General features: G+C 44.1%; 1 protein-coding gene across 5 annotated transcripts in view; it reads right to left on the bottom strand.

Annotated features, from left to right (window-relative positions):
* Positions 1–11599: 11599 nt before the first annotated feature.
* The window catches only part of pi4k2b (phosphatidylinositol 4-kinase type 2 beta), a 59587-nt gene continuing 52026 nt past the window's right edge, over positions 11600–19160 (bottom strand). For all 5 annotated transcript variants that reach the window (XM_061728277.1, XM_061728299.1, XM_061728292.1 and 2 more), the window contains one exon: positions 11600–13121. In XM_061728277.1, coding sequence (XP_061584261.1) covers positions 12922–13121 — 200 coding nt within the window. In that variant the 3' untranslated portion in view covers positions 11600–12921. The remainder of the gene's footprint in view (positions 13122–19160) is intronic.

The following is a 19160-nucleotide window of genomic DNA, read 5'->3' as shown; positions in this document are numbered from 1 at the left end:
TGACGGAAATTATGGCCCATGATATGCTAAGAACACTTATTGAGGAGATAAAATCTGCGATGTTTTTCTCCGTGATAATGGATGAAACGTCTGACATAACAGTCAGAGAACAGGTTTCCGTCTGTTTCCGTTTTGTTGCAGAAAATCTGGAGCCAGAGGAACTGTTTGTTGGATTTTATCAGACGGAAAAAACAACAGCAGATGCGCTGTTTCAGCTTTTAAATGATTTTGACGAGATTCTCTCTGAAAATTCAGCAATGCAGAGGGCAATGTTATGATGGAGCAGCAAACGTGTGTGGCAGTAAAACGGGATTACGCGCCCATGTAATGGAACAGGAGCCCCGTGCACAGTACGTCCATTGCACTGTACATCTGAATTTTGGTTGTGCATGATGTCGCCCGAAACTGTCAACACTAAAAGAAAAGAAAGAAAAGAGCCAGTTGCACATGCAGAAAGCAAGGCAGATGATTGACACACTCAGAGGAGACATAAAGTGTCTTCATGAAGAAGGATTCCCAGAATTTTGGGAAAGCACCACCGCAGCAGCCCGCGACTTAAACTTGGAAAGCCCAGCTGTGCCACGACCAAGAAAAATTCCCCGCCGATTGGAATGTGGAGGTGCAGCGCCCCACACAGCTTTCACACACCAGAAGAACTGTACCGCCAGCAGTACTTCCAGGTCATGGACACATTATCAACATCCCTGGATTGCAGATTCAGTCCCTCTGCATTCACACACATGCAAGATGTTGAGGATTTTGTGACTGGAAAGAGCAACTGCAAAAACATTGTACAGTTTCACAGAGATGACTTGGATGAAACCAGGCTCACACTGCATCGTGATATGTGCATGGATATTGCAAAACACCGAGGAGTTAGCCTTGTTACATTTCAGGATGTGGTGGATTTTCTGAAAGGAGATCAGGGAGGGCACTTGCGAGCCATGTTGTCAGAACACCAAACTTGTGAAACTTGCACTGACTGTCCTTGCAACATCATGCTGTTCAGAGCGGTCGTTTTCAGGCCTGCGGTGCCTGAAAACGTACCTGCGATCGACTATGGGGCGAGCAAGGCTGAACCATATTGCTATTATGAACTGTCACAAAAGTTTTGCAAGGGACAGGGACCTGGATGGAAACATGGACCGGTTCATTGGGCGCACAGCTCAAAGGAGCAACACTTTCCTCATCAAAAAGTAGGCTAACAACACTGATTGGTGAGTGAAAAAAAGACACTAAATACCAGCTGTTTGTGGACCTATGTGTTAAGTAGGCTATTTTTCCAATTGGTTTTGACTGTTCTATTACTGTTGTTAAATGGTACACCGGTAGCCTGATTTGTTTTGTGTCCTTCTGCTGTGTGTGTGGTTATATGTTCAGTAATACTCTGCCAGTTATGTTATGTCAGAGTCTGATGTGTTTTATCTGACTGAGTCAGAGTAATATAAAGTTTTTGTGGCCATAACTTTGTTGGTGTGTTATCTTAAACCTTTGATTAAAATCACATCTGTGTCATTAAAGCTTGGTAGTAGTGATCAATGAGCGTAAGATATCAGGATAGCAGGTGCTGAAACTACATCATGGTTCAGTGACTTCCGCTCCATACTCGCGTGCAGGTTATACTTTATCCACTCTCGGTGTTGATTTGTGGATTTAGTCTTTATAGCCTCCTTTTTCTCAGATGAACATCCAAATTTGTTTAGATATTGATTATTATTTGTGCGTGTGCGTGCGCCGTGCGGCGTTCATGTCTGTTACCGCTGATAAATCTACGTTGCTGAATTGCTGAATCTCGTGCGAAACGACACTACATGACATCCAGCACCGACCAGCAAAAACATCATTCAGCCTGTGTGTGTGTGTGTGTGTGTGTGTGTGTGTGTGTGTGTGTGTGTGTGTCTGTCCGTGTGTGTGTGCCTGTGTCTGTGTCTGTGTGTGTGTGTGTGTGTGTGTGTGTGTGTGTGTGTGTGTGTGTGTGTGTGTGTGTGTGTGTGTGTGTGTGTGTGTATGGGTGTGCGAAAAACACGGTTAACCTATTATTTTGTTGTGCGTCCATATAGTTATTTCGTACGGCACGCCCCGTTATAAAGTATTGTCAGAATAAAAGACAGGTCTTCCTGCACAGTAATGTGTTATACCAGATGACTAAGATTACATAGTGTTACAAGTAAAAAGCAGAAGGTGGCGTGACCTCCATAAATAACACCATGCTGTTGAATAATTTTTTATTTTTTTTTTCATTTCATTTCATTTATTCCATTCATGGTATATATTCTTAATAATGTTGTACAAAATTCCATGAAGTACACATTATGACCATGAAAGAAAAGGAGCAGGAAGAAGAAAACTTATGATACCTGCCCCTCTCTGTTAAAGCAGCACAACGTAACTTTCAGCTTTTCTGAGTTTGGCGGCATCTTTTGGACAAAAGCGGTAGTGCTTTACCAGAAAGAACACTACGTTTCCCATGAGCACCAGCGCGTACTGCCGGAAAACTCCTGTCCCGTCGCTGCATTTGTTTTGAGAGAAGGCGGGACGCTTTTCTGTTTCACCAAGTGAACAGACGGAACGCAAAAAAAAAAAGATGTTAAACTGCTGGAAAGGAACTGGAATTTACCGGGATACCTTAAACAAGGAAGCCAGGGAGCGGTATATGGAGAAAATAATGATTATTAACGGTCTGGATCCATATGAAATCCCTACTAAAGAATGGAGCTCCTCGTCGGAGCGCCACTCTTTAGAAGGATTTACTGCCGCAGTTCTGCACAACCCACGTCTTAGGCTACCTTGTTTAGGAGTGTTTGGCAGCTGCTTTGTGAGAATGCTCAGTAAGACACCTACTGTCATTCCAGCATGCCACAGTTTAATTCTATAGGGCTCTGCTAAGGTCCCTGGTCCATTTGCAGATCGCTGTGTGATTGTAGAGCACCCCACCCAATCATACTTACCTGGTGGTCTATGCGTTGAGTTGTCTTAGCACTCTTCCTTCACACGCTCCTTACAAAGTCCCTGTGATGATCACAAATGAAACTGATCAAGACATAACCATTCCCCCACACTGTGTCATTGCAGAACTTGGTGCTTTTCATTGCATTCTTTCACAACACAATGTGACAACACCCCAGGTCTCAGACCAACAGAAGCTGAACATCAACTTTGCTGATTCTCCACTTTCTGCAGAGTGGAAAGAGCGTATAACCAACAAGCTCAGTGCAATGCCAGAGGTCTTTGCTCTTCATGATTTAGACTTTGGGTGCACAGATAAGGTGAAACATCAGATTAAACTCCATGATGAAACTCCCTTTAAACATCGTGCCAGACCTATTCACCCTAGAGATATCGAGGTGGTACGCAAACATCTTAATGACTTGCTGGAGGCCGGTGTTATCAAAGAGTCTGAATCACCATTTTCTTCACCCATCGTGGGTGTGCGGAAGCGAAACAACGATGTACGTTTGTGCATAGATTACCAAAAACTAAATCTTCAAACAGTGAAGGATGCCTATGCACTACCTAATCTTGAAGAGACCTTTTCAGCACTAACGGGCTCCAAGTGGTTTTCGGTGCTTGATCTGAAATCTGGATACTACCAGATCACGATAGATGAGGCTGACAAGGGTAAAACAGGCTTTGTTACACCCCTTGGATTCTGGGAGTTTAATCGAATCACAAGGAGTGACTAATGCACCCAGCACATTCCAAAGGTTGATGGAAAAATGCATGGGAGACCTTCATTTGCGGGAAGTCCTTGTATTTTTGGACGGTCTTATCATTTACTCTGACACTCTGGAAGAACACGAAGTTCGACTGATGAGAGTTCTCAATCGGTTGAAAGAATATGGACTAAAACTGTCCCCCAAAAAATGCAAATTCTTTCAGACCTCAATTCGATACTTGGGACATGTTGTGTCTGAGGATGGAGTGGAAACAGACCCAGAAAAAGTGAATGCCTTAAAAACCTGGCCAATTCCTAAAAACCTGAAAGAGTTGAGATCCTTTTTAGGGTTGTCAGACTACTATCGTCGCTTCATCAAGGGGTATGCTGACATAGTAAAGCCACTCAATGAACTCACTCGAGGATATCACGCAAACTCAAAAAGGGCAAGGGTACCAGTGATTGCTATCACAATCCACACCAGCCTTTTGGAGATCGATGGACACCCATGTTGTGCAACTCATAGGTAGCTTGGCTGTCCAGTTATCAAGGCTAATGATAATTCTATTAAAGAATTATTAATAATTAATAAAGTTGACTATTTATCAAATTGTATTATCAAAAATGATAATTCTCGTAGGGGCACCACCGCCGGGGCCTTACTTCCGGTGGGATTCGATAACTAACAGCAGAAAATCAGTCTCATTATGATTTGAATTATCCTGCAGAACAGCAAATCTTACAGAATAACAGTGAAGGCGTGATATCCGAACACTAGGCTCTGCTTAAACAAATCAATTTGTGACCAAATCTTGCATGAAATAACACAACCACTCATAAAGAAATCAATCAGAATTTATTTACATACGGGTGTCAAAAGATGATAAACGCAACACCCAAATAAACCTGATGGCAGAAATGGCTTAAGTATCCATAAAACAATTAATTAACTAGAAAAACAACAATCAATAAAATGAAACATAAACGTTAAATGCATGGAATGAAAAAAAAAGAAGAAATCAAGCAATAATAACGAAGATACAGAACATCTACAGTTCAACGGGGCTCCTGTGGTCTTTTAAAGATGGACGCGCCCTCTTGGCCACGTGCAATTAGAACGGATGGTGATCCCGGTGTTAAACCGTGATCAACTGCAGAAAACAGCGCTTTAAAACATGAATGACTAGCAGAAAGTAGTGACTACAAATTAATGAAAACAGTCCTTATAATGATGGTGGTGTAATCTCAGCTCTGAACACAGATTTAGCTCTGTAACACTCCCAGTTAAACTCATACACCCAGGTCTCAAAACCTCACGCCTCCTCGGGTCTCCGGGTGCCGATCAGGGGTTCCTGCCGGGTCTTTGGTCGGAGTCCGATCCCAGAGAGTCCTCCCGCCTCTCCCGCTCCTCCTCCTGACTCTGGAATCACGAGAGGACGGGGGTACAGCTGAAGCAGCCGGCGCTCCAGCTCCGGTCCGGAGGCTATCACGTCGTCTCGGGGGCGCGCGGGGCCAGTCTACTTCTTCTGAGTGCTGGTGCCCGTCGGCCTGAGCGCGTGGCCCCGGGACGGGCAGCGGGATGCGTCTCGGTTCTGCGCGGGGCAGGCTGTCCACAGGTCCTTTCAGGTGAAGTTTAAGAGCAGAGAGAGAGGTTAGGAAAGAAGAACGGGTCTCACCCTGGGCCGGGGCCGAGCTTCGAAGCGGCTTCCCCCCCCTTTCCAGCTCCCAGGGACCGGGGACACGTGAAGCAGGACTCTGGATGAAAAGTTGAGACCGGGAGCTGATGGGGGCGGCTCCGTGCACCGCGGCTTCAACGGGCTGCAGGTCCACCGGAGCGGCCCGATGGGGCCTTACACCTCCCCCCAGCCGGGGGGAGAAAGGGAGATGGGATCTTGGCCCAGAGCCAAACGATCCAGCTCGGATGAGAGGGTGATCGGAAGAGGGGAAAAAGAAGCAGCGGCAGGGGTTTTGATCCTACGCGCGCTGCAGTGACGTCATCGGTGCCTCATTGCGATTGGATGCGCGCGCTTTCAGGCGCCGCCCCATCCCGCAAGGCATGCTGGGATTGTGGTTCATGGCACGGTCGCCATTTTATGAGGCACATTAAAGCCAGTTCCAGGCTGGGGGGGTTGCTGGTAGGTTTTGTGTCTGTCCAAAGAGGCCTGGTTTTAGGGCTCCGCTGCTTCCCGACCCCTGCTTAGGTGTCATAAAACCCCAAGGAAGTCTGTTTTCCCTGGCAGAAACCCTGCTGGGTCCTTGTTTTGATCTCCGGCCATGCAGTGGGGTCGTAAACGGACTATCTCGACCCAGGCCGAGATAACCAGGAGTTAGCAGTAGGGGGTCGCAGGACTTCAGGAAGAAGGGGCAAAGTCTGGTTTTACAGGTCCTCAAAATCACAAAATATTCATACATTTATAAGTCCAGATTTCACATGGGCGACGCACAACACCCACCTGTCAAGACGCTTTCGAAAGGCTCATAGAAACACTTACCACGGCCCCTGTTCTTGGTTTTGCAGACCCCAAGAAGCCCTACATCTTGCTACTGATGCTAGTACCACCGGCCTTGGAGCAGCATTATACCAGGAAGGGAAGCTGAGAGCTATTGCGTTTGCCAGTCGAGGTCTGTCCAACAGTGAATCCAGATATCCGGCTCATAAATTAGATAAATAAAACTCATAAATCTTGCACTCAAATGGACTGTAACTGAAAAGTTCCATGATTACCTGTATGGGAGTCATTTTACTGTTGTCACAGACAGTAATCCCCTTACTTACATACTTACCTCTGCAAAGTTAGACGCAACCAGTTACAGATGGTTGGCTGCTTTGTCTACATTCTCTTTCAAGCTTCAGTACCGGGCTGGCAAACAAAATCTTGATGCTGATGGTCTCTCCAGGCGACCACATGAGCTGTATCTGGATGAAGGCCAGTCTGAGAAAGAGAAGGATCACATTAGCCGGTTTGCTCAAAAGCACTTAGCTGATGGCTCCCTTGAGGATGTCGTCAATGCCATTTGTCAAAGTAGCTTGGTCAGAATGCTCAATGACCCCTATGACCTTACCCTTGTGGAGTCTTTGGCAGTTTCTGCTGATGCAATCCCGGGCAGTTATGTGGAAGAGGATCAACATGGCTTACCTGTTATTCCTTCTCTCTCACATCTCGATCTTAAAGAGAAGCAGAGGTCTGATCCATGCCTTTGGGAAGTCATTTTCCAGCTGGAAACGGGAGAAAGAGTTTCTCCAACTGTAAGGAACAAGCTTCCTGACCTTCCTCTTCTACTCCGAGAGTTGAATAGATTGGAGTTGCAAAATGACATCCTGTACCGCCGGAGACAAGAGAACGAGCAAGCGTCATATCAACTTGTTCTACCAGAAGAGCTGCGTGCAACTGTTCTGCAAAGCTTGCATAATGACATGGGTCATATGGGCATAGAAAGAACTCTTGATCTTGTCCGTACAAGGTTCTATTGGCCCAGAATGTCTGCAGCTGTAGAGCACAAAATCAAGACGTGTGATTGCTGCATACACAGAAAAGCTCTTCCTGAGAAAGCCGCACCCTTGGTGAACATAAGAGCAACACGTCCTCTTGAATTGGTGTGCATGGATTTCCTGAGTCTTGAGCCTGACACCATCAATACAAAGGATATCCTTGTACTAACTGACCATTTCACCAAGTTTGCCATTGCTATTCCCAATCAAAAAGCTAAAACGGTAGCAAAATGCTTGTGGGATAACTTCATTGTCTATTACGGCATACCTGAACGATTGCACACTGACCAAGGACCTGATTTTGAATCAAAACTAATCAAAGAATTATGTGAATTTTCAGGCATCCGAAGATGTCACACAACTCCGTACCATCCCCGGGGAAATCCTGTTGAAAGGTTTAATCGGTCATTGCTCAACATGTTGGGAACCCTGGAGAACAAACAAAAATCTAAATGGCGAGAATATGTCAAGCCCTTAGTTCATGCTTACAACTGCACCCGCAATGAAGTAACCGGGTTCACTCCGTATGAACTTATGTTTGGACGTTCACCACGACTGCCAGTTGATTTAGCTTTCAACTTACCTGTGAGAGGTGGTCGGCAGAAGTCTCATTCCCAATATGTGCAAAATCTCAAATCCCGATTGGAAGAGAGCTACCAATTAGCTTCTCGAAATACACTCAAAATGGCAGAAAGGAATAAAGTTTGTTTTGACAAAAGGATAACTACCTCAGACCTCGAGGTAGGCGATAGAGTCCTTGTCAGATACGTACGCATTCGTGGGAAACATAAACTTGCGGATAAATGGGAAGCCGATGTCTATGTAGTGGTCAGTCGTGCAAAAGATCTTCCGGTATACACCGTAAGGCCAGAGAACAAAGATGGGCCAAAACGCACCCTTCATAGAGATCTGCTCCTCCCTTGTGGGTTAATAATAATTTTGACTGTTTAAACTTGTGGTTTAAGTCAATATAGATTTCATCCAGGAATTAGGGGTCAATATATCATGTTCAGTTATAATCAGTGGTGTTACTCACACAGACACAGATGAAGATGAATGATTCAAAAAGCAAATACTATAAAAACCTGATCCTTGAGTTTTCACAAGAGACTGCTATAGTCGCTTTACAGCCACTATTACCCTATGAATACACTTCAGAAGGGATGCCTGAAGTTACATTTACTGTGAAATCACTAGCTGATGAATACACAGAAACAGTTGGCACCAGCTACACCACACACTATCTAAATGAGTTAAAACAACTTGCAAAGTGCAGTGGAAAAAACTTTGACGAAGTGCTGAAGGATATGATGGACCAAATTGGAGAACAACTGGGAAATGAAAGCGACTCTGAAGAGGAGCCATCGGTACAAATACTGGAAGCAACAGCTTCTGCATCTGATCAGTAGGCCCCCGGCCTTCAACCACTCCTGTCACATCGAGGAGGTCTGTTCCCTTAATTGGAGAAGACTTAACTCCACCTGCAATCCAAAGAGTTGTTGTCAAACATATTGTGAGAAAGGATGATGCTAATGCTAATTCTTTGGCTCCACTCAAACTCCGTGCCTTCTCTGGCAAATTCCCCAAGCCTAACAATGAAGCAGATTATGAAACCTGGCATTCACACATTGAGTTATTACTCGCTGATCCAAGTCTGTCTGCTTTGTATGTTACCAGGCGGATCATTGAAAGCTTGTTTTCTCCTGCAGCTGATGTGGTTAAAGGCCTAGGCACTGATACCTGCCCAGTGCGTATCTGAAGGTTCTTGACTCTGCCTTTGCCACTGTGCAGGATGGGGAGGAGCTTTTTGCTCAATTCTTGAACACACTCCAAGACCCTGGTGAACGGTCTTCTGCTTACCTCCAGCGACTACAACTCTGCTTGAACTCTGTAGTAAAAAGGGGAGGTATTTTGACAAACGAAACAGATAAACATCTCATTAAACAATTCTGCCGTGGGTGCTGGGATAACAGTATAACAACAACTCTACAACTAGAACAGAAGAAGGATAACCCTCCATCCTTTTCAGAGCTTTTGCTCCTGTTGCGCACTGAAGAGGACAGACAGTTATCAAAAGAAACCTGCATGAAAAAACACATCAGCTCATCCAAGCAACAGATTCAGCTAAGTACCCAAACTGCTTGTGCTTGTGGTGCAAAGTCACAGACTGACTTTGATGCAATTGAGGATCTCAGGAAACAAATGAACAAGTTGCAGAGCCAGCTCACCACTCTTATCTCGCAGAATGGTCAACACCCTGCGAACAACGTCACTTCAAGGCCACTGCATCCAAATCTAACTCTGGAAAACCAAAGCCGTGGTACTGTTTTAAGTGTGGCGAGGATGGACACATTGCCACAGCATGCAGTAATACACCCAACCCAAACCTGGTTAAAGAACACAGTTACAACAAAAACAACAAATGTGGGATAGGAAAAACTCAACTCACCAGTCAAACTAGATGCAGCTCTTGGGGAGGGACACGCGGGGGCTGCAGCTAATCAATGTCCCATCAACCAGTGTCTTCCATCACATTCCACATTCCACCGGTTACCAAAAAGGACTTATTGGACCAAAAGCACAGCACAAGTAAACATAAGACAACTGATTCAACTGCTTACTGGACACAGGTTCGCAGGTGACTACAGTCCCCCACTCTTTTTACTGCAGCCATCTGTCAGATCAAGAAATAAAGCCATTTTAAATGTGTCCCATTGAGGGAGCCGTAGTTCACTTGGCAGTAACAGGTCACTTCCCTCCTGCTCCTAGTCAAACTAACAAAGACCTGGACGACTCAGGGGAGACTCAGCAAATCTTGCTAGGGCCTTTGAACGGCAAGTTTATGTATAAAAAGAAAGAAGACGGGACTATCAACAAGAACGCAGTGATTTGTACATTTTGTAAAAAAGAATTTTCCTATCAGCGGAGCTGCTCCAGCCTGAATTATCATTTAAATACTAAACATGTCCGGACAAGTTCCACTGTAAACGTTACAGCTACTAGTACTTGAATTGCTGTATTGAGTCAGCTTTAGTTTTAATCTTGAATTGAGAGTCTGCTTAAGTGCCTATTTGAGACTCAGCCTAATTTTATTTTTGAATTTTATTTATTTAACTGTATTTGTATTGTATTGTTGAATAATGCACCTGGCCTAATTGGTTTGCTGATGTGCTTGAGCTTTTTCTTTTGAATTTCATTTATGAAACACATTTCACCAATAAAATTGTGGATTTCAAATCTCCTCTTCTTAGTGTATTCAAATGATTAGTCATGCACTGCAATTTTACAATGTCCTAGAATTCAAATTCTTTATTTGGGGACCTTTAGCAGATATGAGATTAAAATGTGATTAATTATATATATATATATATATATATATATATATATATATATATATATATATATATATATATATGTGTGTATATACACACACACACACACACACATATACACAGGACTCTCAGAAAATTAGAATATTGTGATAAAGTTCATTTTCTGTAATGCAATTAAAAAAACAAAAATGTCATACATTCTGGATTCATTACAAATCAACTGAAATATTGCAAGCCTTTTATTATTTTAATATTACTGATTATGGTTTACAGTTAAGATTCCCAGAATATTCTATATTTGAGTTTTCTTAAGCTGTAAGCCATGATCAGCAATATTAAAATAATAGAAGGCTTGCAATATTTCAGTTGATTTGTAATGAATCCAGAATGTATGACATTTTTGTTTTTGTAATTGCATTACAGATAATCACAATATTCAAATTTTCTGAGACAGTCCTGTGTGTGTGTGTGTGTGTGTGTGTGTGTATGTGTATATATATATATATATATATATATATATATATATATATATATATATGCTTGTGTCCGAGGTGTTTCTGGTTCTGTTTGGGATGGTTCAGATTTTTTCTGAGTTGGTTTTGGTTGTGTACAGGCTGGTTCTGGTTCTGGCTGAAGTGGTTCTGGCTGTGACGGAGGTACTTGTGGTTCTTTCTGAGGTTGTTCTGGTTCTTTCTGAGGTTGTTCTGGTTGTCTTCTGTCTCATCTCAGGGAAAGGGTTATAGAAGGATGTCAAAAACAATGAAAAGGCATTCAATGCTCCAGGTGAGCATTTGCACTGTAAATCGGTTCTGCTTAAAACTGGCATAATCTCATAGTGGCAAACTAATGATGTTTTCTTTGTTTCACCACCAACTCTATAATATAGTTCTGATATAAGACACAGAGGCATTCAACTCAATGATCACCTGCTGCAACATTAGTAAGTGGCATCCTACCATGGCATTTAAAGTCCTGTTTGAATGCTCCTCAATGAAAAGGTGTCCACAATATCTTGGGACAAAGGTTTCACACAGACCGCTGTAACTGAAGAGGGGGAGGTCTTACACATATATTCAAAAACGAAGACAAAACACCTCCCCACAAAAGAAATCTAATTCTCAGAGTATTGTTTCTTTTTAATATATAATTATTAGAAACAAAATGTCTTGCTGGAAGGGCATTCATCAAGTTAGGATCAGGTTTCAATATTTCAACTTGTAAATGTACTATAATTTCCCTCAGCAGTGAGTCAGCTGCTGCAGTTTAACATGTGAATTTGCAAAAATAACAATGGAAAAAAAATACATTGAAATTTCCCAAATTTACATTTTTTTAATTAATTAAATATACAACTTTTCTTAAACAATCACTGTGTTGGAATAAAAAGCTTAAGATTCATACAAAAGAAAAGACAATCAAGCAACAGAATAGTTTTTATCTGGGTGATGTTGCCCCTGTGTCACAAGGTTCAAGAAAAAGCTGCTTTTCAGCAACTACATACATGTCAAAACACAAATACATTCACAGGAAGTCTGTCTGATAGCCTTAGCTTATTTTGAAATGTTAAGGGGCACGAATGTATGTGTGTGTGTGTGTATATATATATATATATATATATATATATATATATATATATATATATATATATATAAAATAATGTAAACAGAATACATTCAAGCAATATGTTTTTCCTGTAGTTTTTTCTGCTCCAACTGTATGTTTAAACAACATTCTTCATTTGAAGCTTTTCTATAGTCTTTTGACAAACACCTTTGGCAGTACTGAGAATTTAAGATACCAAATCCCTTTGTTAACAGATTTGGCTTTTGGATAAAGAGTTATTCACTCAAATGGGTAAAACCAAACAAAAACATTGCCAACAGCAACATCTATATTGCAAAAGATAATCATAAAAAGCAAAGGAAATATTTTCAACTTTACCTAGACACGGTTCAAATTTAACTGAGAATATTTCTTTTTTTATAGAGTTTGGTGAAACCAGTCTTGCAAATTGTTAAACTCAGCCTTTGGTCATCACCCCACTGTAAGACTGTGCATGACACTTCGGTTGATATTTAAAAAAAGAAAATCCTTTTTCATAACAAACAAAGCAGATCTCCATGGAAAAGCCAATTAATCAATCAAGTCTCTACAGTAAGTGGAACAGCTCAGTAGTCTCTCCTTGAAGCAGTCGCTGCTAATCCAGGCAACTCAAACTCCTGTCTGCTGCATTTGCAGTGAAACAACCCTTTCATCTCAATTTTGTCAGTAAAGTTGTTTTTTTTATTGTATTTTCTGTCTCTTCCTTTTGTTGATAGGACAGATTTCACTTGTTTCCAGTGTGATTATCTCTTCTCTTCATTTCATCCTTCCTTGATTGCTTCATGCCCAAGGGACCAAAGAGGGAAGGAGGCGAGTAGAAAAAAAAATCCAAAATGATCTCCTTAGCCAATCCCCTCCAAACGTTTGACTACCAAGAGGAAAAAAAAGGCCGCTTGCAGTGGAAGGTTTGTGTGAATGCGTTTCCCAGCGTGACGACTCGTCCTTGGCCCCCGGAGCTGCTGCGCTCCACTACCACCCGGGGCATCTGCACCAGCTGGATGGGGCTCTTCCCGTCCTTCAACGCTTGGCTCAAGTTCAACACCTGGAACAAGCAGATTCAGGTAGAGGATCAGGCACAGCAATAACAACATCACAGGAAAACAACTCAATCATGTCATTTGGAGAAAATTAGTTGTTCAATTAAATGCTTTCCATCTACAAGTTTATTTTCTGTTATGTTAAAACTAAACAATTCAAATTAAACTTACTTATATGCAGGGGTGACATTAGATCTCTTTTTTCTTTTGCGTGAAATACTTCAAGTGCACAAAAACAAGTAAAAAAAAAAGCCTTTTGTTGCACGCTAGAGAAGGTTGGGTTTAAAATCTCGCTTGGCAATGTGCTTTTTGCATGACTAGTTATTTGAGCTGCAAACTTGGATGTGTGCTGTATCACCTGTCACTGAAAAGGGAACTGATTTTAATTAATGATATCTTTAATAATATCTTTAAACAAAGACATCGGCTGGGAGAGGTAACGCACATCCAGGAGATGCAGCATTTGGATTGAGAATTTGGTCTCAGGAAAAATGATTTGGAGTAGGCTAACCATCTCCATCAGCAGAACAAAACATTTTATTGTGGACAGAAAAATTACATAATATAATCAAAATTCACATCAAGGCTAAATCAAGGTAAAATTGAGAATGAATAAACAAACAAACAAAAGGCAATGCTCAAAGGGGGTGTTTCTGACGTACTAAACCACCAGTCAAACTTCTCTCCCCTCGCCACGCCAGTGAGCGGTTTCCTCTGAAACAGTTATGGACCATGTTCAACGCCAATCCCAATCAAGTTGGGATGTTGTGCAAAATGTAAATAAAACAATACAATGATTTGAAAATCTCATAAACTAGTATTTTCTTCCCAGTTAAATGTATCAGATGTTGAAACTAAGAGATTTTGCCATTTCATGGAAAATATTAGCTCATTTTATTTTTGATGGCAACAACATATCTTCCATAAAATTGGAACAAAAAGCTGTAGTAAGTAAAAAATAAAACAACTGGACAAGCATTTAACAACTATTTAGGTTAATTGGTTATGGGTCAGTCATATGACTGGGTATAAAAAGAATATTTCAGAGAAGCAGAGCCTCTAATATCTAAATATAAGCAGAGGTATATAAGCATCTAAATATAACCCATCTTGGTTTAAAATTGTGGAACGATTTCAGGAAAATGTTCATCCACATAAAATTGCCAAGACTTTGAAGATCCGTGAAGATCCCGTCATCTAGAGTACTGGTAGTCTAGTGGCTACAGAGGTGGGGCTGGTAGTCTAGTGGCTACAGAGGTGGCGCTGGTAATCTAGTGGCTACAGAGGTGGCGCTGGTAATCTGGTGGCTACAGAGGTGGCGCTGGTAATCTAGTGGCTACAGAGGTGGCGCTGGTAATCTGGTGGCTACAGAGGTGGAGCTGGTAGTCTGGTGGCTACAGAGGTGGGGCTGGTAATCTAGTGGCTACAGAGGTGGCGCTGGTAATCTAGTGGCTACAGAGGTGGCGCTGGTAATCTGGTGGCTACAGAGGTGGGGCTGGTAGTCTGGTGGCTACAGAGGTGGGGCTGGTAGTCTGGTGGCTACAGAGGTGGGGCTGGTAGTCTAGTGGCTACAGAGGTGGGGCTGGTAATCTGGTGGCTACAGAGGTGGGGCTGGTAATCTGGTGGCTACAGAGGTGGGGCTGGTAGTCTGGTGGCTACAGAGGTGGGGCTGGTAGTCTGGTGGCTACAGAGGTGGGGCTGGTAGTCTGGTGGCTACAGAGGTGGGGCTGGTAGTCTAGTGGCTACAGAGGTGGGGCTGGTAATCTGGTGGCTACAGAGGTGGGGCTGGTAGTCTGGTGGCTACAGAGGTGGGGCTGGTAGTCTAGTGGCTACAGAGGTGGGACTGGTAGTCTAGTGGCTTCAGAGGTGGGACTGGTAGTCTAGTGGCTTCAGAGGTGGGACTGGTAGTCTAGTGGCTACAGAGGTGGGACTGGTAGTCTAGTGGCTACAGAGGTGGGACTGGTAGTCTAGTGGCTACAGAGGTGGGACTGGTAGTCTAGTGGCTACAGAGGTGGGACTGGTATTCTAGTGGCTACAGAGGTGGGACTGGTAGTCTAGTGGCTACAGAGAGAACACTCTGGATCCCGTTTATACAAACATTAAACGTGCTTACAGAGCCACACCCCTCCCCAATCTCGGGAAATCAGACCATCTTTCCCTCCTGCTGTCTCCTGCATACACCCCCCTCAGACGCAGAGCCAGGCCCACTACAAAGACAATCACAACCTGGCCTGATCATGCACTTCCAGATCTCCAGGACTGCTTCAACCGGACTAAATGGGACTTATTTGAACATCAGGAGCTGGATACTTTCACAGACACAGTACTGGACTACATCAAGTTCTGTATTGGGAATGTGACTGTAGAAAAAACCACCCGGGTTTTTCCGAACCAGAAACCCTGGATGACTAACCAGGTCCGCTCACTCCTCAGGGCCCGCAACGCCGCCTTCAGGTCAGGTGACAGAGCTCTGTACAGAGCTACTCGAGCTGACCTGTCTAAAGGAATTAAGAAAGCCAAAGCGGACCACAGGATGAGAATTAAGTCCCACCTGTCCAGTAACAACTCCCGGGAGGTGTGGCGGGGAATACAACACATCACTAACTTCAGAGGCAGTGATGTGTCAACCGCAGACCTGAGTGCACCACGGGCAGAGGAGCTGAATGGCTTCTTTGCTCGCTTTGAGACACCACAGCAACACTCAGCTGCCCCAGCCCCTCCCACCCCCCCACCAGGAACCTCCATCACTCCACTCACTGTACAGGAGCATGACGTCAGACGGGTGCTCCTGACAGTGAACACCAAGAAAGCTGCCGGCCCAGACGGAGTTCCAGGCAAGGTGCTCAGCGCGTGTGCCCACCAGCTCACCCCCACCTTCACCAGGATCTTCAACGCCTCCCTGGCCCAGGCAGTCGTCCCGTCCTGCCTGAAATCTGCTACCATGATCCCGGTGCCGAAAAAGTCTCCCGCCACCAGCCTTAATGATTACCGCCCAGTGGCCCTCACCCCGGTAATCACCAAGTGTCTCGAGAGACTAGTTCTTCACCACATCAAGAACCACCTCCCCCCGGACTTTGACCCATTCCAGTTCGCCTATCGAGCTAATAGATCCACTGAGGACGCCATCGCCGTAGCTCTACACTCTGCTCTGACCCACCTGGAGCAGCAGCAGAGCTACGTCCGGATGCTCTTCGTGGACTATAGCTCCGCCTTCAACACAATAATCCCAGACATCCTCATTAGGAAACTGACCTCCATCGGCCTGCCCCCTCTCACATGCACCTGGATAAAAAACTTTCTCACCAACCGTCCCCAGAATGTGAGACTCGGCCCCCACCTGTCCTCCACCCGCCTGCTGAGCACCGGCTCCCCACAGGGCTGTGTGCTGAGCCCCCTCCTGTACAGCCTCTACACCAATGACTGCAGTCCGACCCACAACAACAACCTCATAGTGAAGTTTGCGGACGACACTACGGTGGTCGGACTAATCTCAAAGGGGGACGAGGCAGCCTACAGAGAGGAGGTCCTGAAGTTGACAGCCTGGTGCTCAGAGAACAACCTCACTCTGAACACCGGGAAAACCAAAGAGATCATCGTCAACTTCAGGAAACAGAACACCGACCCAGCCCCCCTCTACATCAACGGCCAGAGAGTGGAAAGGGTCCACTCCTTCCGGTTTCTTGGCCTCCTCATCTCCGACAGCATCTCCTGGTCGGAGAACATCACCACCATCACCAAAAAGGCTCAGCAGCGGCTGCACTTCCTGAGGGTCCTCAGGAGATACAAGCTGGACTCCAACCTGCTGCTGACCTTCTACCTCTCATCCATCCAGAGCCTGCTGACGTACTGCATTACAGTCTGGTACGGCAGCTGTACTGCTGCGGACAGGGAAAGGCTCCAGAGGGTGGTGAAAGCAGCGCAAAGGATCATCGGCTGCCCCCTCCCCCCCCTCACGGACATTTACACCTCCCGCTGCCTCAGCAGAGCCACTAAAATCATTAAAGACAGCTCCCACCCCGGCTCTGACCTGTTTGTCCTGCTGCCTTCAGGTAGACGCTACAGAGTCATCAGGTCAAAAACAAACAGACTCAAAAACAGTTTTTTCCCCAAAGCCATAATCACCCTGAACAACATGTGAATCATCCTCGTTACTGTCTCTTTAAACTGTGCAATACTCCTCCCGGACTCTGTGCAATATTCTACAATATTCTAAACATGTATATACTGTCATCTGTTAAAAAAAAAAAAAAAAAAAAAAAACAACGATTCAAATGCACCTTAACATTTTCTATATTTTTTATATTTCTTGTATTTCTTATTGTTTTGCACTACTGCTATTTATCTTGCACTGGAGAGGTGATGCTACCTCTAATCTCACAGTACCCAGGTACATTGATAATAAAGTATTCTGATTCTGATTCTGATTCTGCAGGAGACAACACCTTGGAAGTTGCCTCAAACAGACTTGGAACACTAAAGCACCCCATGGGGTGATTTCGAACTTAGTGACAGTCATGCCAAATGGCCTGGTTGGAACATTTGGCCACAGATCACATCCAACTGTAAATTACTTTTCGTCTGTCACTTGGCTTGTGTATTCCCTGCCTTTTGCGCCTTGAATTTACGGTATAAAAGTCTCGTTGTCGAGCCACTCTGGGTCAGCATTTCAACCAGACTTTGGTCTGTGTAGATGTGCTCACCGCCGGCTACTGAATAAAAACTCACTATACCACAAAGCGGACTTCTGAACTGGTGTTGATAAATTCCTCAACATAGTCCAGTGGCTACAGAGGTGGGGCTGGTAGTCCAGTGGCTACAGAGGTGGGGCTGGTAGTCCAGTGGCTACAGAGGTGGGGCTGGTAGTCCAGTGGCTACAGAGGTGGGGCTGGTAGTCCAGTGGCTACAGAGGTGGGGCTGGTAGTCCAGTGGCTACAGAGGTGGGGCTGGTAGTCTAGTGGCTACAGAGGTGGGCTTGGGTCTGGAGGTTCAAGCCCTGAAGATGGCAACCAAAAACACCACCTTGGGTCCCTGAGCAAGGCCCTTAGCCCTAACTGCTCCCCGGGCACCAGAATAAAGGCAGCCCACTGCTACCAGTTTAACTAGTGATGGGTTAAAAGCAGAGGACACATTTCAGTGTGTTTCCATGTATACTGTCGAATAAAGTGGTTATTATTATTATTATTATTATTATTATTATTATTATTATTATTATTTAGGGCTGTCAGTTTAGCGTGTTAATTAAATTAATTAATTACATTGATAATTAACGCGTTATGAAAATTAACGCAATTAATTATGAGTGGCAAAATGCGCGAGCATTTTAAATGTGTCCCATTGAGGGAGCCGTAGTTCACTTGGCAGTGGCAGGTCACTTCCCTCCTGCTGCTAGTCAAACTAACAAAGCAGTGAAAGACCTGGACGACTCAAGGGAGACTCAGCAAAAAGGCAGGAGTCACTGCATGGGCTCAGAAACACAGAGATCACCGTCTTTGAACACAGTTCACTATGCAATCTGTAAATGCAGCTTACAACTATGTCATGCAAAAAATAAACGTCTGAACAGGTTTCAGAAATGCCACAATCTTCTCTTTGGACCAAAACTCATGGAAAATGGTCTGAGGTAAAATGGAAAATTGTTCTGTGGTCATTATTATTATTATTTGTTTAATAATAATATAATTATATTATTATTATTATTATTATTAAACAAAATTTTAAATTGGTTTTGTAAACCATGTCCTGTAAACTATGGAGGAGAGGGACCGGGAAGGTTGTCATTAGCTCTTGATTGAAAAGTCTGGATCTCTGATGGTGTGAGGTTGCCTACAATGTGAGTAGCTCACACATCTGGAAAGACACCATCAAAGCTGAAAAGTACGTAGAGGTTTTAGAGCAACATATGCTCCCCTACAGGCAACATCTTTTATGGAAGGCCTTGCATACTACAGCAGGACAATGCTAGACCACATCCTGTCCATCAGGGCAGCATAGCTTTGCAGGAGAAGAGTCTAGGTCGGGGGTCAGCAACCCGCGCCTCTTTTCTA

This window comes from Cololabis saira, chromosome 1, assembly GCF_033807715.1.
Source record: "Cololabis saira isolate AMF1-May2022 chromosome 1, fColSai1.1, whole genome shotgun sequence".
NCBI classification, from domain to species: Eukaryota; Metazoa; Chordata; class Actinopteri; order Beloniformes; family Belonidae; genus Cololabis; species Cololabis saira.
This window is presented reverse-complemented; position numbering and strand designations above follow the sequence as displayed.